At 37.6% G+C, this 24,062-nt stretch overlaps 1 protein-coding gene across 1 annotated transcript; it reads left to right on the plus strand.

Moving 5' to 3' along the window:
• The first annotated feature begins 278 nt into the window (after positions 1–278).
• On the plus strand, positions 279–16,215 carry LOC114474407 (SAM domain-containing protein SAMSN-1-like). Its single transcript, XM_028464701.1, has 9 exons — positions 279–392; positions 1,188–1,612; positions 7,314–7,394; positions 7,693–7,821; positions 8,242–8,359; positions 9,698–9,852; positions 9,953–10,165; positions 10,853–11,000; positions 15,686–16,215. Coding segments are annotated over exons 1-9 (1,443 nt in total). The 5' UTR covers positions 279–391; the 3' UTR covers positions 15,859–16,215.
• Positions 16,216–24,062: the final 7,847 nt, after the last annotated feature.

A 24,062-nucleotide genomic window follows, 5' to 3' on the forward strand; every position in this document is an offset into this window, starting at 1 on the left:
ATGAGGAATAATTCTTAAAAAATATTTTACAACCAATGAATATTTTTTTTCAGGACAGTTTCCAAAAAGCAAAAAGGTGATTCAATGTCTTGACAACTAATTTATTGAGTAGTTTTACTTATTCATTAGATGTTTTAGAGAAAACCTTAAAAAAGTGTATTAAAGTCGAAATCATTTTGTAAGATATATGGTTCCCCCTTGTATTGGTCAACAACTGTGCAGAATATCTAAACAATGCATCTTTCAAGTAGTTTTCTATGTGTCTTTTTAGAGCATACATACAAAAGGAGCGACTACTGAATGTAAATCTTCCAACAAAAGAGGCCAAAAGTCTGCCAAGAAACCAGGCGGACATGGTGGGAAAGAAGGTTCAAAGAAATGCCACAATTCAAGTAAGTACACTTTGCCCAACACAATGGAGGATTGGACAATCTATAAAACATTGCTTAGGGTCTAGAGTTAAAGTGTAAAAACTTGAAAATGAGGTATTAAAAAAACAAAAAAAACAAATCTGATTTATAAAACCATGCTTACGTACACTTCTAAGCACTTTTCCTGTATAAAATGCAACATACTTATAACTTTGTGAAATGAAGTTCACCTAAAAAATTAATAATGTAAAGAACCTCATAATTCGTTTTTGCATCTAAAAAAAAAGCAGTTTGAATATTCTAGCCAAGCATTAAGCTGTGTTAACTCGTGGCTTCAGATATCGTATTCTTCTTGACCTTTCTGCCTCCGACACTTCCCCATATGATGACTAAAGAAGATTTTTGGCCAGCTGTAAAAAAGTGTTTGTAGAAGTGTTGAAACTTGGGATTTTTACAGTTGGGATTTGATTTGGTTTCAAATCATCTTTTAGCTTTTGTTTTTAGTGTCCTAATAATGGCAACACTAACACTGCACCAATACTGTGTCGAGGTAATGTCTTGTTCAGGAAATATGTTCAAAATAATGCATTTTGCATGACACTGGTTTATGAATTCCTCATATTTTGTTCCACTCTACACTTGAAATTGTGTTTTCAAGGCTTTCAGCAATTGAGACATACTGACACCATTTAATACATTTTGCCGTGTTGTAACTAATGCTGGCAATTTAGATATGGGACTAGCTGTAGTCTGACATTGGGACAGTAAAAGTGTTCTTCATGTTCTCCTCTTTTACTCTGTGTTGTTCTCTCTCAGTGACTCATCTACCTGGCACAGTAAGCCCACCCACTGGACCCCATTCCCTGAATGTTCCATATAGGTCAGACAGGATGCTCTACCTTGGCAAATCCTCTACCCTCCCCACCCAAGAAAATGCAACGCCAGGCCGATGCACAGCAGTGGTCAACCTACCAGGTGGAGCAACGCCCACCCATCACCAGCGTTGGAGCAACCCAGGTGACACCAGTCCCTCATGGGGCACCATCCAGCACACCTGCCGAAGGCCGCTCACAGAATATCGTGTGTACTCCCATGACCTCACCACAACACAGGGAAAGGAACAAAAGGGATGGCAGCTACAGGCTCCTCCCCAGGATGGAAGCCTGAAAACGGAGCGTAAACCCCAGATTCCACTAAAAGTGCCACGATCCATGACGGATGTTGATCTCTCAGAGCCAAATGTAAGTTCATGCAATACAGTTATCTGTAGTCAAATGATCAATCATTATATTTTGCAACATTTATTCATGCATTCATTCATCATCTGACCCGCATGTTTATGCTCAGGGTCTTGGTGGTCTGCTGGTGACTATATCTATTTTCTACAAATGTATTTATGTAGTTATTCACCATTGTACAAATTCACGTGACATCCTAAAGTTTAACTGAAACATATACAACCTAAAAGAAAAGCTGTACTACTTTTTCAAGTGGAATATGGGTGACCATTGTCTAGATCCAGGGTCACCAACATTAGTGAAACTGTGATCTCCTTCATAGGTACTGAATAGTCTGAAAGGCTACCAGATTGAAAAGCACTTCTTAAATACTCAATTTATACTTTAATTAGAGGGTAGAGATAATAAGGAAGTTTCAACATGCAACACTTCTCCTAATTTATGCAATTTCATTTTCATTAAATTTCATAGAAAATGACCATCTTCCTATTTTTGAGTTACTGACAACTTTTAACTAATAATAATGTAACGAATATGTCTTGTTTTATCTTATATATAACATACTACAACCCATACACCAAATTTGCAACACTAAAAAACATGTAAATATTTCAGTGAAAATAAACATTTAAAGATGATAATTTCATTACTAAAATTGTATCTCCTGCAGTATTATTTAACTCTATTAAATACTAACTACATCTGTCATCTGTATATATCTTTGTGAGTTGGAATTCTAGAAAGTAAATCAGATTTTAGATGGAGCACATAGGTGACTAGAGCTGCTGAGGGCACCTCACATGTTTCATACTGGCTACCTGGTGCCCGCAGGCACCGTGTTGGTGACCCCATGGTCTAGATATTGAAATATCCCCTTGAAGACAACTAGGAGGTTCGTGTAGTGAATTTTATTTGCAAGCTCCATCAAAAAATCATTATAATTGAAGTTTTGCTGGGTTAATTTTTTTAAAAATCCTTGTAGAGCAGCCATTATGCTGAAGTTGTAGACCGGTGTCGTGACCAAATCTGTGACTCAATAAAATGGTGGCTCGGGTGGCCCTAGTCATTTGTGCACAAAATAAGGACAATAGGCTCTGCTAATACCAAACAGCAGGGCGGATTGTCCTGTGAGTGCAATGCTTATGTGTGCACTTGACATTGTAAGACCCTGACTGATACCCAGCACAGCAGACACGTGCAGGGTAGGCCATGCGTGGCACGAAGATTATCATGCCTTGGAAGAAAATGATCCAAGAAGAGGAGAATGACCTGGTGTGAGATTACAAGTCCCCATGGGTGTGTTGATTCTTCGTGATTAAAAGTCTTGTAACAAGATGTAAAGCTTTAAAATATATAGATAAAGACGACACGATGTTTAGAGTCTCTTTAGGTGACGATTCAATTCTTTAATTTATAGTTAGTTAGTTAGTTAGTTAGTTAGCTAGTTTTTAAACAGTCTTTAAACTGTAAATTTTTCTACAAATCTATATATATATATATACATACGTTTTTAAAACTTTTGGAGGAAAAAAAAATTGTCTGAATTATATATTTTTTAAAAGTCATGTGAGTTCTGTAGATGAACAACAGCTTCTCAAGGGAGCCCATCTGAGGTAATAGTTCAGACCTTAATCTGGATTGACAGGAATTCATATCTGACTGCATGCAGTGGGATTAAGCCAGGGTTTTGTCTACAGAATTGTCTTTTCCAGAAGAGACTAAATGAAACCTCCCACAGTACAAACATGACAGCCAAAGCCCCTTTATTTATTTCAGTCAGAGCGATCACTGATAGAATTGTGGGATCCTATGGAGGTTTAAGAATGTCCTTACAGAGACTCGGGTCTCTGTAGTTTATGATTGATTCATGAGAGTCAGGTGCTGAGCAGATATAAACGGGAAGGTGTTTTCGACACACTGAAGTTGAAACTTTCAGCTTTTCCTCTGACGTATCTCAGCACTTCCTCAAAAGCTTTCACCCTATCTTTAAATTAAATTACTGGAATAACTTGTCATATAATACACTTCCTTTTAGTTACGAATGAAAAGACTCTCACCTAAAAATTCTGAATATTTTTATTTTCTTCTATAGTGATTTATTGTATTTTACCCTTAAAGATACCAGTTTTTTTTTTTTTTTTGTTTTTTTGTTTTTTTTTTACAGTGACAGCAAATGATTTTCAAACCAACCACCTTTATATTATTTTTTTAAATCTCTCAAAAAACACCATAATTATAAGATTTGCCCCCTGGTTTGTTTTGTTCATGAGGACACAAAATGCACACTTCAGCATTTGTGTGTTTTTTTTTTTTTCATTTTCTAAGAGATACTGCCACTAGAAGCACAAAGTTAGTTGCCTCACATCCTGTGTGTTGTGAGGAAGTGGTCCAGCCTGCCCATCAGTCTGCAGTCGGTGTTAGTTAACGCTTCACTGCCAGGAGCGAAGATAGAAAAGGGCAAAGACGGACAAACAATAGTAATTATAAAGCAGGGAAAAATGTTGCAGAGGGCGGCGTCCAACGTGTCCGACAAAGCAAAGACCAACAAACCAAAGGTTGGTGGAAAACAACTAATATTTATTCGAATGGCTTTTTAAAGGTTTGATAGTGGAAAAATGCTTGTTAGTGGGAAGATGCAAGTCACCTTTGACCTATATTTTATAATCAATATTGTTTAAAATGTGTGAAATACATGTTTTGTTTTGTTTTGTTTTTGTTGTTGTTTTTGGGAACACTATGTGTTTGTTAGAAAACCTAGTCTTTTTTTCACCTTAAATGAAAGCAATCTCGCTGTAATGCAGATATATAACCCTGCTAACAACAGCTTTCTAAAACAAGTGACTCACTTCACAATGAAATCCTTGAATTCTGCATCAGTGCTGTTTTTAATAAAACAGTAGGCCTGTTGTCTGTATTAAATCAATCTGCACAGGGATGTCTAGGAGTACAGGGCTCAGATTTTAACCTGGATTTCCAGGGATTACTCACTTACGTAATTATTTTTGGTTCTCTTCCATGAACATGACGATTGTCTGAGGCAGGATTATTAGGACTTTTAATTTTATGAAAAATAAGGAAAAAAAAGATGGAAAGCAAGTTACCAGACAGTGTATACAAATATTAGTGATTTGTGTGTTTTATTATTATTGCTAAAATTATTAGAATGGTATAACCAATGGACCAATGTAGGATAATTATGTTTTCCCAAGCCTGGTTTGATACTTAAAGCTGCAGTATATACTTTTTTTTTTTTTTTTTGCATAATTTTTGGCAAAAATCCATAATTATCTTTGGGCATATTGTAATCCAGGAGCTTAACGCTGGATTTCAGCCAATCAGAAATCTTTCTACAAACAGAGTGTTCCATGAGCTGTTATGGGCGTTACTATTGGCTGCTTGATTAAAGTCAATGCGCGTTCACGTATCCTTGATATAAAAGTGTAATGGCAGATGTTCCAGCAGAAGTCCCCATTGCAACGTTAGACACAACGGTTACACGGCAAAGCAAGCGGAAAAAGAAGGACCAACGTGGAGAAGCAACAGTCTAAAGGCATAAATGTGTTCGGGCGGAACGGACTGATGGAAGTCCCTCTGACTCGGTATATGGGGTGGACTGCGCGTGGTCGGCTGTGAGTCCGCCCCACGTACTAGTTACAGAAGGCAGAGTAAAAACGGACGGGATTAATTGCTTGTAAAACTAAGAGAAGCATATCCAAGGTGGGAGAACATGTATAATTAATTTGCAGTGTGGACGTGGAGTGTCTGCTATGCTCTGCTGGGATCACTATGGCTGCTTGTGTGTGAGCTTTGTGGCAGAGAAGGATCTGAGCCTCTTACTGTTGTCACATCAGCGAGTGATACGTGCTTTAATGTCTCTAAAACATCAGAAAACTCTCCAAAAACACAAGATAGAGTCCCTGCATTTGTCACTAGTCCATTGAGAAAAAAGTTGCAAAGGGCTCCACAGTTGTGCGCTTTCACAAAAATACCAGTAAGGGACGATAGGTTTCTAAACAGGGAAAGGAGGAGGGAGCCTGGTTGTTAATATACAAGTCTCACGATTCTACATACTGCAGCTTTTGGTGCAGAAGACATCGTCAATGCCCGAAGGTCTCATTGCTGCCTGAAAATGTAGCCATGCTAATGAAATAACATGTCCATATCATAAAGCTGGGCTATGTAGTAGAGATTTAAGTTTTTGTCCGACCCGGGTTCGGACTCTGCGCGGTGAATAAATTGTCAGGTGATGTGTTTCAATTAGCACGAGAAAGACGCCCGTATTGTCTGTAGCGGCACATGAAGCTGCTTGTCATGTTTATAGTTGTATGCAGAAGGAGGGACTCGTAAATATAAGACGTACACTACACACAGGTCCACGCACACACAGAGACAGACGGAAATACACACATGATGTGTCTGTACATACACATAGCTTTATGAACCTTCTGATTAGTGCAGAATCTGCTCTTTATAGAGGCACAGAGTCAAAAACCTCACCGCTGCAGCAGGCTGTTCACGCGGAACATTTGACTTCCTCATTAAAACTGTCAATCAACGCTCAATGAGGGCTGTGATTGGAGGAAAAACCCTCCCCCCTCCTTCAGCTTTTATAGGAGGGGCGGGGCCAAACGTCAAAGTTGATGACGCGAGGTAATCCAAAGAATCCGTCTCAGTCAATAGCAAAATTTAATTGTAATAGCCGGCTTAAACCCTTAAAGGCCAGTAACTCTGAGATTTTACTAAATAAACTAAAACGCAAAATTAAAATACTTTTACTAAAATATGAAGATTGGGACTAGCATTAATAAACGGCACTACTTAATACCCAAATACATATGTATTCAGCAGAAAAAAGTAGGTTTGGGCTTTAGCTACTCTTAAAGTCTTGAACTAAACGTGGGAGGGAGGGGATAGAAAATAACTGGCTTCATTCGGTCGGACCTGTTTGGCTTGTGTTCTTTTTGGCTCGAAACAGTCTACACTACTGTGTAGACTGTTCTAGTTTGATATTTTAAAAAACTTGTCCCACAAAGTTCATACAAAGATGGGATTTATATATATATATTTTTATTTTAAAGATTGTCACGATGATGACATGATTTGGTTTTAATTTTAGACTGGCATGAATTGTCAGTCTCTGTTTTTGCATTCTATTTGCTTTATTTATGTTATTCTTTATTTTATACCTATTGAGTGGAGAAGGTCATAACCAGAGTACGGCAAGTATTTCCAAGTCCAATAAAAAAAAACATTGTTATTTTTCCATCAGCAATTCATTTTGTCTTTTTTTCCCTTTCCAAAAATATCATTATCATTATCATTTACTCTATCATATTGTATTGTGAACTCTGTCTATCATCCCCCTACTAGTTATCTTTCCACCATTAGTCCTCTAATCAGTAAATTATTATTATTATTATTATTATTATTATTATTATTATTATTATTATTATTATTATTATTATTATTATTATTATAATAATAATAATAATAATAATAATAATAATAATAATAATAAATAAATAAATAATTCAAAATAATGAAAATAAAAAATCAGAGAAACAAAGTAGAGCACTACTGAATTTTAAAGGCTTCATTTGCAGCTTCAGATTCCACAGATTTCAAACCATAATAGATACCTTGTGATCCAGATGTATTTGATTTGTCAACATAATATATTTTTCACTTTTTACTGTCTCCATAGCGTACCACAAGCTTCGGCAGGTTTGATGGACTCAAACATCAGTCATCACCGATTAAACCAGAAGAAAATGGAACAACTACGGTTTGTACAATTCATTCGGTCTCTCATGTTCTGCTCAGAAATGCTAATAAAGGCCAGAGAACGAGACTTTTTAATAATCACCGTCATAACAGAGGTAACACATGTGCAGTGATGAAGTTTGACAAGTAGTTCACAGGAAAAACAAGTTCCTTCCTGGAAAATAACCTTTGCTGCACAGGATGTGGCACAATCTTTGAAGCTTTAAAAAGAAGAAGAAGAAGAAAAAACACAACAAAAAAGTCAACGCTTTCAAAGAAATTTAAAATTGTGTACTAATAAAGGACCTTGTTGCTTTCAGCTCACAGAGGAAAGCCAAAGTTTGGACCCAAACAAAGCAAATGCCCTGGGAAAGAAAATGAAAGCCATTTCATTAACCATGCGTCGAAGAATGTGCAAGAAACAAGACAAGTCTTTCTCTGAGGAGACCGTGAGATTTATCTTTTTTAACTTACACATGCTTGCATTACTACATTTTGAATAGATTTCTTTAAAATGATGAAAGCAAAAAAAAAAAAAAAAAAAAACTTGTATTAATTAATTCAGCCACATTTAAAGCAAACCTGCAGGTTTTCCCCCAAAAAACCCACATCCATGAAAATGATAGTATTTTGTGCAAACAAAAGATGAATAATTATTTGCATGTTTTAATATGCTCTTCAGATACTGAAAATATTGAAGACTTCCTCTTGTAATTGTTTTTTTTTTTTTTTTTTTTGCTTTTATATGGTTTTGTTATATCAGCAGTTTTTATATGTTATAAATAGGTTGAGAATGCAGAATTTGCCTTACTCAGTAAGTATCATTTCACTCCCATAAACTGCACATCTTGATGTTTTTTGTTTTTTAGGGGGATGAAATAGAAAAAGACCCAGAAGCAGAGACAGATGAAGTCCCTTCAGCTAAGAACAATCCTACAAAATCGAGCAACTCTTTGGAAAGTCTCTGCAGTGGTCAGAGCTCTTCAAGTAAGTCTCTGCACATTGAACACAACTGGAGGACTTACATTGAAATGCTTCAAAAAGTATATCTAAAAAAAAAAAAAGCATGTTTACTTGTGAGGTTTGCATAATACACCTTTGGAAGTATTATGATCCTTATCTGGATTGGGGTTGGAGAGTGCCAGGGTCCTAGGCATGGATTCAAACCCAGTACCTTTGAATGCAAAACCAGGTTATATCAATATTTAAATTATTTACTTTCACTTACAAAAAAAGGATCAACCTGGAAATGGAAAACAAACGTCTGCCAAACGCAAAATCTTCTCTTTGTCAGATATTGGCAGTTATCTGGATCAGGATCACTGATCACTCACACTTTAAAGGATTGGAAGAAATGTATATCCCCATTAATATTGATGCAGTTGATTGAAATGTATAGGCATACCTATTTTTAAAAACAATTAAGATGAAATGTGCAATCTGGAACTGATCTGAGTGAAACTCAAGGGAGAAATTAAGGAAACAACCCAACATAACTGAGTCAAATTTACTATAGATCAAGTAATTACGAACCGAGATATGAATTTTTGAAATTTCACCAATGATGAAAGAGAGGGATTTTTTGATTTTTGAAATAGATTCAGAATCAGTATATTGATCTGGATCCCCCCCAAAAATGTTATGAAATCTTCCATGGCTTAAGTCTATCTTTGGTTTAAATTTTGACTGAATATTTTAAGCACTTTTGTTGTAATTCTGCTAACAGACAAACAAAGAAATAAACACATGCTAGTGAAAATATGACCTCCCTAGCTGAGGTAAATGCAGTTTACGATAATACTGAATTATAATATAACAATTTCAAGCTTTTTTTTGGCATTCTAAATACAGGTTTCAGAAGATACCATAATCTAGTATATTATCAAATGATTTTATGTCTGATCACAGTTTTTCGCAGCTCCATCACAACTTACATAATACGAAATATTGTCTCTTTCTGAACTTGTGTGTTTTTAATATTTTATACCACGCACTTTTATATTGATGAACTTTTTATACCAATGCACCTTTATTCTGATTAACTTTTATACGTTTACCATACCCTATGTTTTTTTTTTTTTTTATTATTATAATTGTGTCTGTCCTGGCTTGAATCTCTAAGTGTACTTGAATGTTGTGTGGGGGGAATTTGCAATGTCATTGTACTTTGTACAATGACAATAAAATGATTTTGATTCTTATGTTCTTGGATTGTCTGAGTAATTACGGACATACCTGTACGATGACTAAACCGACTGCAGTGGGTCATCACGTGTTACGTAAGCATTTTTAGTGTTGAATTGACCATGTTGTGTGTATGTTTAGGTGGTGTCACCAGTGAGTCCAATGGTTCTGGTCAGAGAGACAGTCTGGGGTTGGATGAGGATGGATCCTTTTATCAGGGACAGTTCTGTGGCAGAGCACGCGTCCATACAGATTTCGTTCCAAGTCCGTATGACACAGACTCCCTAAAACTCAAGGTAATGCTGAGGAGCAGCCGTTAATAACCTGAAGCTTGCTGTTTTGCGTTTCTAGCAGCATTTTATAACAAGGCTAAGTTTCTGCTTCCTCTTGGGTTAGGTCGGTGACATCATCAACATCATCAGTAAGCCTCCAATGGGTATCTGGACAGGACTGCTCAACAACAAAGTGGGAAACTTCAAGTTCATCTATGTAGACATTGTGGTGGAGAAAGAGAAGGAAGAGGAGGTTCCTAAGATCAGACAACAGAAGCTGTGTAAAAGACCTCGACCGAAAACACTTTTGGAGTTGTTGGAACGATTAAACCTTGAGGTGAGGAACCCCTGAGTACCGGAACATTTCACTGTGATGACAAAATATTTGATTTCTCGATTTGTCCCAGGTAATTTCTGCAAAATGCTGTGTTTTAGTCGTTATGTGTGCCCCCAGAACTGTGCTTAAGGAGTAACTAAAACCAAAAACAAATGTTGAATATGAAGTAGTGGTGTTTCTTGATTGTTGTCCAACTCTTGATGCTTTGGCAAAGTATTTCAAGTTGAAGGAGTGACTGCACTCTATGGGTTCAAACACAGCTATTACAATTGGATTTTGCTATTGGCTGAGAATGGTAGTGACATCACTGACATCATAGTGGCTTCTTATGTCATGAACCAGCGCTATTGGCTCCACCCCTTTTGTAAAAATCAGTACCTGTGAACTCCACAATCTGTGGCGAGTAGGTTGAATTGAGAGAATTGTGAATACAGAAGTATAGCTTATAGTTAGCATTAGCATTGCATAGATTGTTATTTGGAGGTTTTATAGTATAGACGGGGCGTGTCTTAACTGCTCCAAGAGCCCAGTACGCCAAAACATCTAGGTTTATTTACTCGTTAACTGAAATTCCATCAAGTTATTGTCAGAAATAGACTTTATCAACTATAAAAACCAACTTGGTTCTACACCTGCATGTACATTATATGAAGTGGCTACAACATATTGAGAATAATGCTGTTTCAGGAATACGCCTCTGCTTTGCTGCTGAATGGCTATCAGACAGTGGAGGACTTGACGCATCTGCAGGAGAAACACCTGATTGAGCTGAACTTCAAAGACCCTGAGCACAGACGTAGGCTGCTTGCTGCGGCTGAATACCGCTACACTGAAGGTCAGGAGGAAACCAGAAAATCATGTAATCAATCACTAAGCATGGGTAAAATGATAGATATGTTTTCATAAAAGCAGATCAGGAAGTTCATTCAACCAGATGTTCTTGCTTCCCTAATACTGTGTGTATAAAACTCATGTGTTGAGCCTGATTGGTTTTAACCATATTGAAGGATGGTAAGATCTGCTCGACTCAGATGGAGAGATATAATAATGGTTTGGATTTGTACAGCACTTTTTTCAAGGAGACTCAAAGCACATTTCAGAATTTACAGAAACCATTATTAATTCACATCAGTCATACCAGTGGTGGTACAGGAGCGTGGCTGCAATTTTGCACCGATGGCCCCTCCGACCACCACCAACACCAACATTTATGCGCAATTCTTATCCATTCATATGAAGCAATTTGGGTAAAGTGCCTTGCCCAAGCACGCAATGACAATGACTTGGGTACTAGCAGGATTCGAACACCCAACCCCTTCAGTTATTGGACGACCCACTTTACCACTGTTGCCTCTATGTGTCAGCAATGACGTCAAAAGAGCAAAATTACCGTTAATCCAACCACTAAAAATCAGTCCTGAAATATACTGTTTGTAACCATAGAACTGATGAAGGTGCGCAAATGTGAACACACCACACCCATCCTCTATAACCTTCATTGGCTTCCTGTTAGGATCAGGATTGAGTATAAAATCTGCCTCCTGACCTATTAGTGTGTCTACGGCAGCGCACCAGTGTACCTCAAAGAACTCATTCATAGTCACAAACCAACTGGCCATCTCAGCTCCTCTGACAGTCACCAGTTCCATGCCCCCAAGACAAATCTTCAAACTATGGGAGATAGGGACTTTCAGGTGGTTGCGCCTCGACTGTGGAATGCCCTCCCCAACCACTTGAGGGTACCACAGTCTATTGAGGCTTTTAAAAACAAACTAAAAACCCACCTATTTTGGATTGCATTTTCTTAATATGGTTCTTGCTGTTTTTACTGTTTCTATATTTTGGTGTTTTTATTTCCCTGTAGCACTTTGAGATGTGTTTTCATGTGTAAAGTGCAATACAAATAAAATGTATTATTATTATTATTATTATTATTATTATTATTATTATTATTATTATTATTATTATAACTCAACATTTCTAAAGTTTTAGTGAGCTGGTGTTTTCAAATTATCAGCTGTAATCAGACTAAAAAAAAAATCCAAATTCAGCACTCGTTTTATATTTACATTAGTGCTGGACAACGATACAATTCTTAATTGTGATTAAGTATTGTGCGCTAAATTCAATAATAATTTCAAGCGTAGTGTATTGCACACTTTTATTTAAAAAGTACTGATGTATAAACAAACACAAACAATTAAGGTGCTTGTATAGAGCAAAATTCCCTTTACGCAGTATTACAACATGATATACCCCCAGAGACCAGAGCCAGTATAAACCTTCTGAACAACAGTTTTCTTTGTTTCTATACAGGAAACAGCAGAAACGTTTTTAGAATAAAGAGTGAGATGCAGTGGTTGACCATGACCACACAACAAAAAAAAAGTACAAAGCTGCGATCTGCAGGGGACTTTTTACTCTGTGAAGTCCATGTTGTAGATTTTCTTTGGAGAATCTGAGTAAAAATAAATAAATAAATAAAAATGATTGATAATGACAGAATTAACTGCATTTATTCATTCCTCCAACATTACATTTTCTTACTGTTCCGCACCAGCAGTCTCCAGTGAGAGCAACCGTTGGTGCACGTTGTAACGCCGTCGACTCTGTGTTCTTCTCGTGATGGTGCGCCTTAAGGGCGGCTCGTACCAGCCGTCATTCGTTGCGATCCTAAGAACGTTCCTCTGGCCAACATCTGCAACGATACTTAACGGCCTGCAGTTTGTAGCTATCCACTTCGCCATAGCATTTGTTAGCTTGTCTTGCTTTTGCTTATTAATGCTTCACCCACTCGATGCATCCAATGTGGACTGACAAAGCCTCCGTTCGCTGTTTGTTTGGGTGGGTGATTTGGTCGCGTCAGCGGTGTATATTGCATTTAAGTGATACTTAAGACTTGATATACTCCGATGATGAGAAAAATCTGCTTTGCAGTAGCTACATATAACGTTAGTTTCATTCAATTTCATCCAGTCTAGAAGCAATTTAAAATTAAAATGTAAGAGCTCGGTACCTTTCTCCTTGTCCTCCAAGTTCTTTTCTGTTCCGGCTCTTCATCATTTAACATAACAACATCCAACCCAACGAGAAACGGACTTTCAAAATAAAACAATAATCAAAAAACTGCGTTAATGCGTGATAAAATAATTGTCAAGGTTAATTAATTACTGCGTTAATGTGATAATAATGCCCAGTATTAATTTATACCAAAAGGCCACATATCATACAAGTATAACAGACACACAGTTCATTTTCATATTGACTGCCACTTTTTTACGTTAGGTTCATATTTCAATATTTGGCCTTATACTTAGGGTTGGGTACCGAAACGCGATACCAATATGGCACTGGTTCTGACGTAAACGGTAGTAACCAGACCAAATAAGAACAAACGTTCAAAATGTTGAACTTAAGCTTTAACACCAGATTTAAAAGGCAGAGTTTTGCATTTACACAGGAATGCAGCAGATTGGCTACTTCAGGGATTTACTGCAATCTGTGGCTCTTTGACTCTTTTTTTGGCTCCCTAGCTTTAAAAAAAAATATTGAAATAGTTGGGGGTTTATTTTCAAAGGCTATTAATGATTATTGACAAATAAAATCATAACAATATTCATCTCCAGTATTATATAGTTTAATACAATATTGTTTTATTTGATATTATTTAGATTTTTTTGTTTATATTATTTCCATATGTTTCTTGTATATATATTATTTAGGGTAATATTGTGTTCAATTTGGCCCTGAAAAAAGTGTATGTTTCATTTGCAACCCCGGTTTAAGCACCGGAACCGTTTAAAAAATACCCAGTAGGCACCGGTATCGGATAAAACCCAACCCTACTTATACTCCACCATATTTGGACAAAAAAGATGCATCAATGTTGCTATATTTACCCCAAGTCTTTTCACACTTTTAGTTTGCAAAGGTTTCACTAACTAAAAGTTTGATTCTGGAAGTGGAGACTTTTAGGTTGCGTGTGGAGTTAGTAACGATTAAATGTGTTACACCTGTGTGAACTGGCACAACCTGGACTTTGCTCGTCAGCCAATTAGACAAGATTACTAAGCAACCAGAAAAGTCATCAAGGCTACAATATCCTGGTCATTGTTGACACATATTCTATCTGGTTATAGTTCTCTGTGGAGGATTCATAGATATGTATATGTTTAGTAACGTTTTAAATATCTGGGTCTTCTCAGCCACACTGGAAGGTTTAACATCCTGTGTGCCGTGTGACCCATTAAAGATTTCCTGATTCTCAAACAGAAAGTAGAAGGTGTTCCTGTAATCTGATTATCTCAAAACCATGCATGAATAAAAACAATACCTACATTCACTGAAAACCATCAGAACGTCTGGTTGGTGCTTATTTAAATATTTAACTCAAACCAATGTGTATGAGTCACTGTGAAATATGTAAAAAGGGGGGTGAAAGTGTGGTTAAACGGATGGCAGCGTCAGCACTGTGACCTCACAGAGCCTTTGGCCTCACACTAAGTGCCAGTAAATTCATGATCTAGGTTAGTGTTTTGTTCACACGAATTAGCTGTGTTTGTCATGGAGGTAGAAAATGAGGGAGCAGATACACATTGTTACTCAGAAGTTTAGCACTCACTGAAGAAAAGGGAGAACTTGACTCTGTTTTCCAAAATTCAAGTGAACTATTCTAAACGAAAACATTATTTTGCTTCCATTAGAGATTTATTGGTTGAAAGTCTCTTTATTCCAGTAGTTCTCAAACTTTTGTTTTAGTATATCCCACTTTGAACGAAAGTGAGCTTTCAAGCACCACCTGCGCCCCTTGCCCCCCTAAAAATTCCTGACAAATAACACATTTTCAAATGTATTGAACCAACAAAGAACAAGTAACATCATATTTCATAAGGAATAGACTGATCTCCTGCATGAAAAACAAATGTAAATGTGAAGTAGTCAAAAATACAGGAAATAATCAAACATTGTTTGCAAACTGTGCCAAAACGCTTAAGAAAACAAAAAAGGAAATTGATTTTTAAGTCACATATTGAAAGTTTGTTTATTGTCCCACTCCGTGTGAAATACATGGCAACGTAAATCATTGTTTTTGCACTTTAGTTCCACGTTACATTTTGTTACCGATCCTTATCGAATGCAGTCTATTTTGCTTTTTTAATTTCTGCTACATTGTTATGTTTCTCGTGATTACTTTCTTTGTGTGTAGGCGTTTTGTTTAGTGTTAATGATCTTTTTTTTTAACAAAGAAATTAATTTGAAAAGATTGGCGTGAAATTGAAAATGTGCTCCTGTTTGTCGCTCCCCACATGTCATGTCTCCATTCCCCACCAGGGGGTGTACCACACACTTTGAGAAGCACTGCTTTATTCTGTTCTTCTGATCTTGAGGATACATTGTGTACCTGTTCATGCTCCCGCTGTATAGAAGATGGCGTGGATTTTGCCTTCTCTAATGTGATCAGATGTAGAAAAATGGAGTATTGCAACAGTGTTGTGTACTGTGTTTGTGTTGGTGCTGCAGGTGGTGACATCAGGGACTCAGCAGAGAACCAAACGTCCTACAGTCAGCAGGAAGAAGACAGTGATTGTCCCAGAGACTCGGGGTGTTTTATCCCCTCTGAATGCTCTGAGAGCAAAGAGGACCCGGAGCAAGCCACCCAGGCAGTGGATTCATTAACATCATTGGTCATGTGATTATTATTACTATTCCTTGCATTTGGTATAACAAGCCCTGTGTAAGATTGGAGCTCCCTAAAATGTCATTTTATTGTATTTTATTTCTGGTAGCTGTTTCAACCATTTCCAGCAATATTTATTGCATTAACAGATCTTTTTTTTTGTACATAAAGTCATTGTCAAAGTTGCAGGATTTTCCCCTCCTCAATTAACCTTCCAACGTGTTTTCCTAATATTGAGATTATAATAAGTGTGTGAGAGATTTTCTATATTGTGTACTGTACGGATTGTCATGCGGTGATTTCACTCACCTGTACATCATTTTTGTGCAGAAAGTGAACAGTTTTCATATAATAAACTTTTACTTTCCATTTCTACCCTGTGATATTGGCTCAGCCCCTGACTGGTCAAATGAAAAATGTATGGGGGTGGCTAACTTTTAAAGTCAGAAAATGTATAATGCTGAAACAAGTCATCAGTCTGATTTTACAGTAATCTGATTAAAGCATAATACTGTCTGAGAAGAAACATAAATAAGAAGCCCCTACATTTTAAAAGGTAAAACCTCTTTTATTAAAGAATATAATGTATTTTCAATAGTTTTAACTGAGGAAACTTTAATTTAATGTGCCAATTAATCAGTAACTGTTACACTTACAAAAATCCCAAAAGATAGCAGGAGTGTCCTTAGAATTCTGTTTGCTAGGGTATCCTGGTCAGTAAAATATGACTACATTTGTCAGTCTATTATAACAATAATAAAGTAATTGTATAATTTTTTATTTTTTTTTGTTATCCTATATACCTATTAGTGGTGGAATTTGTTTAAAAAAATTGTCTAATAAATTAAAGACTTTGTAATGACATAATCTAAATTAATTGCACAACAATATTTGACACGAGACGAATCAATGAATACAATAAAAGAGCTTAAACAACAAAATTGTGTTTGTCATTTCCATCATTGAGCGCTAACATAATGTGCAATATAAATGAAGAATATTATGATTGCATTGTTCACAAAGCACAAACTTTGAATTTAAGTAAGCTACATTCATGGGTTTTCTATATTCAAGTATACAAAGAAACTCCTGGCTTGCCAGGTGAGAAAATTATCGTTTTTCTTCATGGACTACAAGCAGTGGTGCAATTAAAATTCATAATTTCCTGCTACTAGTCTGTGGGCCGGGGTCAGGGGCTTTCAAAGTGTCGGAGGCACCTCCCCTGGAGGAGATCAAGCAGCACAATCCCTACTTTCAGGATGTCCTTGTAACTCACTAAAAAGTCTCCAGTTAATTCAGAATGCTGCAGCTAGAACACTAACAGGTACTAACAGGAGAAAGCATATTTCTCCAATATTGGCTTCTCTTCATTGGCTTCCTGTAAAATCTAGAATAGAGTTCAAAATCCTCCTGTTAGCATACAAAGCTCTACATGATCAAGCTCCTGTGTATCTTAAAGACCAGTTAGTGCCCTATCGTTCAGACAGATCACTCCACTCTCAGTCTGCTGATCTCCTGGAAGTTCCTAAAATGTCTAGAAGTAGAACAGGAGGAAGAGCTTTCAGCTATCAGGCTCCTCACCTTTGGAACCAGCTCCCAGTCTTAGTACGAGAGGCTGCTACTCTCTCCACCTTTAAAAGTAAATTCAAAACCTACTTAATTACTAAAGCGTATATCATATAATAGCATTCAACTAAAAACTAGGAAGAAAGCCCTAAACCTAAAAATATGAACTAATAACTAATATTATATAGTAGAACACCAACATTATATTCAAACACAATCCACCATCTACACATTGCTCCAATGAGTTGCAATGGGATGATGTCCAGTTAAACACAGTTGTGCTGGGTTGTAAACAACCCCCCCCCCCCCCCACTTCTGTCCCTCGTTGCATAACCCACCATACTGCTCATACTGCTTCACACCATTTACACTGATGTCCACCCCATATATCATTACATGTGACCAGTACAAGATGAAACCTCGTCTGTAGTGGTAGCATTTCAGAGCATGGAGGATGCTGCAAAACGCTTAAAGTTAACCTAACCACTAGGAACGAGTGTATCATATTGTATCATGTTTTTCCTGCAGTCTGTGCCTTCTCCTCGCCCTCCGCTCTCTTTTCTGTTTCAGGTGTCTTGATGCTGGAGCTGGTGGTTCCTGATCAATGGCTCACGGCTCAACTAGTCTGGGACACTCGGATTGTCTATCCTTCTATCCTATTCTGTTTGTCCCTCTGTTCACTAACCCCAACCAGTCGAAGAGGATGGCTGCCACCTTCTGAACCTGGTTCCGCTGGAGATTTCTTCCTATAAAAAAGAGGGAGTTTTTTTCTTCCCACTGTCGCTAAATGGTTGTTCATAGGGATGTAACGATTCACTCAACTCCCGATACGATTCGATTCACGATACTGGGTTCACGATACGATTCTCTCACAATTTATTTTACAAAATGGGAATGTAGACAAATACTGTATTATTTTCCTTTTATATTTCATTGTCAAAAGAATCCCTTGATAAACTATTCAAAACAATGCAATTTAACTAAAAATAAATCTTGAATGAAATAAATAAAGGAATAATAGAAATGAAAATGAAGCCTATTAATTTAAATTCTGGTTCTATAATAAACAATGCAAAACTGCATAATAGTTCTTTTTCTTTTTAAAAGTGCAACTGAAAATGTATTTTGTGCCTTAACAATTGGACTTTAAAAAAAAAAACACTGATTTACGTCATATTTGTTTGGACCAGCAGAGGGCGCTGGTAACACAGTGGTCGGTTGGAAGAAGAGAAGCTATGCTAGCAGACAGAGCTAATAGAAAAACGTGACTTTTACAGATATTCAAGTAATATTACAGATATTCTTTCGGTGCTAAAGGGGTAATGAATCATTTATTAACATATTTAAGAGTAGAAGGCGGCCAGAAAGAAAGTATTAGCAGACTCCGCCCGCCACCTACACTTGTACACTTGCCCTTTGCTGGTTAAAAAAAGTACTGCGATTCAATTTTCAGAAAATCGATATCAACCGTGATACCTATGAATCGATTTTTAACTGCCTTACGATTAATCGTTACATCCCTACTTGTTCATATGGATCTTGTTGGGTTCTTTCTTTCTTACTCTGGACTTTATATTTTGTTCAGTGCTTTAAGATGACTTTGTTGTATTTTGCGCTATATAAATAAAGTTGAATTGAATTGAATATTTAGTTTTTCTGGGATTGTTTTTTTAAAAAAGAGCCAAAATTAAGAGTACCATATTTTTTCGGACCATAAGGCGCACTTAAAATCCTTTAATTTTCTCAAAAATCGACAGTGCGCCTTATAATCATCTGTGCCTTATGTATGAAATTAATATGTCAAAATGTTTTAGTACAACTTTGGTAACCTATGACGCTGCACCGCTTGATGGATTTTTGGCGCTTCAGGGCTACCGTAGTCAGGCGCCTCATGGAGTGATATGTACCAGTACTGTGCTTCAACATACTGAACTGAAAAAGTGAGTGTAATGTTCTGTATTTTATGTGTTAAACCTGAACAATGTTGAGAGTTATTGTTAATGAGTTGAATAAAGTTTGACTTATCTGACTATTTAGTTTCACCTAATAATAATAATAATAATAATAATAATAATAATAATAATAATAATAATAATAATAACAAACCGGTGCACCTTATGTATGAAAATAGACCCGGTCAGACCCATTCATTGATAGTGCGCCTTATAGTCCAAAAAATACGGTATACCTACTTCTCCGAGATCAACTCCAACACTGATTATACTTAAAAATGAATTTAGTTTGTACAGTCAAGCTCTACACCATAATGTAACATTTGTTGTTTATTATTTCAGCCCACTTGAGTAAAATAAGTTGCATATTAGTCTTTTTACTTTTTACAGGGACATTTTTGAGTAGAAAAAAAAAAAACTTACTTAAATTTGAATAATGATTTACATAAAAACATGCTGATTGAACTTGATTTTTTTTTGTACCTAATATATATATATATATATATTCACCAACACACAGAAAATGCTGTATTTTGAGTCTGCAGCGCCCCCTGCAGCGCTCCCATCTCACGTTGTTTCTTCTGGATGTTTGTGAGCTTTAGTCATTTAAACAATTACTATTAGGTCGTTTGAACTTTATGTGTAAGATAACGAATGAAGCCTATTTGTTTAGAAAAGAGAACCTTTGGAACCAGAAGGAAAAATAACTTTCATAACTTATTTTGAAAGTCACATACAGTTTGCTTCCTTAACATTTGAAAAGTTTGAGTATTTTGATCAGTGTATGTTTTGGACATTGAATTTTCTGTTCAGAGAAGGAAATCCAAAAACAATTAATGCTGCAAGCAGCGATGAAAATGGAAGCATATGTGTACCATAATTCAATTTAAAATGGATAAACAGAATTCCTGTATTTTCATTTTCTTCTCCAAGGTTGCTAATTTTGTAACTTAATTAAAATGATAAAATAAATTACATTTAAGTTTTCATTTTCAAAAGATGGCCCAGCAAATAAGTAACAAAATTAAATTTGAAATGGAAAATTTGAAAATTAAAATGCATTAGCAGAAAGGCCTTATTTGACTTATAAATTAAATTGGTAATAAGTAATCAAAATTGCATTTTCAACACTGCTCATTTTGTGGCACAAGTAAAGAAAGGAAAGAAGTCATTGCATTTTTGTTTTCATGCCCCACCCCCCGCGCAAAGTGTAAGATAATTAGGAGGCCAAGCCCGCGGGGCCAGGGAGCCGGTTGCTAGGACCAGCGGTGCTAGGAACCCTACTGTAATCATAAGGATTATTGTTACCTTTTATTTTTTCCCCGGTAAAAGTAGTGCTGCAGGCAAAACCGTGCAAGGTAGGGCGATGCCCCTTGGGGATTGGGTCCAGACCACCCTGTGTACCTTGGACGCAAAAATTCACATATGTTCGCCAGCAGGTGGCGCTATAGCAAAGGTCAACGCGTTTTGGCCAATAACTCCCACACTGTTTGTTGCAAATTTAAAAACTTCATATCCAAAGATTCCTTGAATAGCACTGAATCACCTGGGCTAGGCCACGCCCATTTCCGCCTGAACTTTTCTCAGAGCAAAATCACAAAAACTGGAAAACCTACTTTTTCGAACTCCTCCTTGGGGTTTTGTCCAATCAGCGTGAAATTTGGCACGTAGAGTCTCCAGTTAACCCTATGAGTTTGTTCGGGTCAATTATGCGCAAATTATTAGCGAGTAAAGTTTTCTAGCTAGCTATAAAAATGCAAACTGGCACATATCTCGGTCAAAATAAATGCTAACAACACCAAATCTGAGATCCTTAGTTGGCATGTGAATGTGAGGGTATGCGCCAAATTTGAATGATGTAGACCACTAGGGGGCGCTACAAATAATGAATATTTAAATCTCTTAATTGGCACGACCAATTGTTACCAAATTTGGAGGGTATGATCTTGGGTCCCTACTGAGGCGATATCTCAAAGTTATTCACGATTGGTCAAAGTGGGCATGGCTAATGACATAACACTTAAATAAACAAACATTTATTACTGTTGAATTATTATGTTGAGGGCAGTGAAATTTACAGGGTAGATATAGAAGACCACACAGACCACCCATACCAAAATTGCCCCACGAGGTGGCGCTATAATTGCAAAAACATTTTGGCCTTTAACTTTCACAATTGAATTCACATCTTCATAAAATTCATATCCACATGTTCTCTACATAGAGTCACATTTTTTGACATAGGCCACGCCCACTCCCACAGCACATTGCTCTTTGTAAGTCACTACATATCACAAACTTACTTTTTCAAATTACTCCTTGGGGTTTTGTCCAATTGGCATGAAACTTGGCACGTAGAGTCTTCATTTGGACCTGATCTAGAGTTTAGCAAAACAATGTATTCGGGCAAAATATGCGCAAAATATTAACGAGTAAAGTTTTCTAGCAAGCTATAAAAACACAAACTGTTGCATATCTTGGTCAAAATAATTGCTAACACCACCAATTCTTAGATCCTTGGTTGCCATGAGACTGTGGGGGTATGAGCCAAATTTAAAAAAAATAGGCCTCTAGGGGGCACTGCAATTATGAGAAATTTATATTTCCTAAATGGCACAACCGATTTTTATCAAATTTGGTGGGTATGACCTTGGTTCGCTCCTGGGACCGTATCTCAAAGTTAATCGCGATTGGTCAAAGTGGGCGTGGCTTATTACTACATAGCATATAAATAAACAAACCTTTATTTCAGCTGAAGTATTATGTTGAGGGCTGTGAAATTTACAGGGTAACTATAGAAGAGCACACAGATCACCCATACCAAAAAGTGTACCAAGAGATGACGGAAGACCTTCATTGTTCAGACCCTGTATGAGCCACATCCATCTCAAGCAAACAGTCAACTCCAGCCGAGTCAAGGGACTCTCTCAAAGTTGCCATAACGCTATAGTGGACAGCGACTCACTTGGCCTCACAGTCTTTATGAGAACGGTGGATGATGACAAGCATGCCTTATCCATAGAGGACGAACAGTTTTGGCAAATAATGGACAAAGAGGTTTTTCAGGATGAGTCCAATAGTTGGGTGGCTCCTCTTCCCTTCAAGTCCCCCAGGACACCTTTGCCTAACAATCGTGACAAGGCATGACCCGCCTCTCTTCGCTACAGCGCACCCGAGAATGTAAGTCAAAGATGAAAGACCAGTTCATCGACTTCATGCGCAAAATATTTGACAACAACCATGCAGAGCCAGCACCCCCACTCCCAAAAGGTAAAGAGTGCTGGTACTTGCCAATGTTTGGGATCTATCATCCCAAGAAACCCGACCAAATCAGGGTTGTCTTCGATGCAAGCGTACAATACAATGGCGTCTCACTGAACAATGTGCTACTCACAGGACCAGATTTGAACAATAGTCTTTTGGGAGTCCTCATTTGTTTCAGGCGAGAGCGAGTAGCAGTCATGGCCGACATTGAACAGATGTTTTATTGTTTTGTTGTGAGGGAAGACCAACGAGACTACTTACGCTTCCTCTGGTATCGAGGGAACTACCTCTGCAAAGAGATCGTTGAGTATAGGATGAGAGTTCATGTGTTCGGCAACAGCCCTTCTCCAGCTGTGGCAACATACTGTCTCAGGAGAGCTGCAAAGCAAGGAGAACAGCACTACGGGTCAGACACCAGACGCTTCGTAGAGCGGGAGTTCTATGTAGACGATGGTCTCGTTTCCACATCAACAGAGAAAGAGGCAATTTCTCTGCTTCAGAAAACCCAAGCGTCTCTCTCAGAGTCGAATCTGAGACTTCATAAGATCACGTCCAACAGCATAGAAGTCTTGAGAGCATTTCCAGCAAGGGATCATGCTAAGAACATTAAAGATCTCGACTTGGATGGAGACACAATACCTACACAGCGAAGCCTTGGACTGAGCTGGGATGTTAAGACTGACACATTTGCCTTCCAAGTGTCTGCGGGTGACAAGCCGTTCACGCGATGTGGTGTGCTTTCTACCATAAACAGCCTTTTCGACCCTCTCGGCTTCGTTGTTCCCGTGACCATTCAAGGCAAATCATTGCTGAGAGAATTAACCCTGGATGGAACTGACTGGGACAGCCCACTGCCTCAAGACAAATGTAATGTTTGGGAGACATGGAGAGATTCGTTACGAGAATTGCAACATCTTCACATCCCTCAAGCTTATACTATCACCTTCTGCTTCAATGCCAGTCGGAAGGAGATATGCATCTTCTCAGATGCCTTGACCAAAGCAATCTGTGCTGTGGCGTACCTCAAGACAACAGATGAAAATGGCCAAATCCATGTGGGTTTCATCATGGGAAAAGCGAGACTTGCACCTGCGACTGAACCTACCATACCCAGATTGGAACTTTGTGCGGCAGTGCTCGCCGTAGAAGTCGCCGAGCTTATTGTTCAAGAGATCGACATCCAACTTGATGCAATTACCTTCTACTGTGACAGTAAAGTGGTGCTGGGCTATATTCATAATCAGTCCAAGCGATTCTATGTGTACGTCCACAACAGGGTACAAAGAATCCGCCAGTCCACAGAACCAAACCAATGGAAGTATGTGCCTACAGAGCATAACCCTGCTGACCATGGTTCTAGGTCAATCCATGCCTCACAGCTCACTAGAACCAACTGGTTCCCAGGTCCAGCATTCTTATACAAGTCACCGACAACCAG

The sequence above is a fragment of the Gouania willdenowi genome, chromosome 13 (genome assembly GCF_900634775.1).
Source record: "Gouania willdenowi chromosome 13, fGouWil2.1, whole genome shotgun sequence".
Taxonomy (NCBI): domain Eukaryota; kingdom Metazoa; phylum Chordata; class Actinopteri; order Blenniiformes; family Gobiesocidae; genus Gouania; species Gouania willdenowi.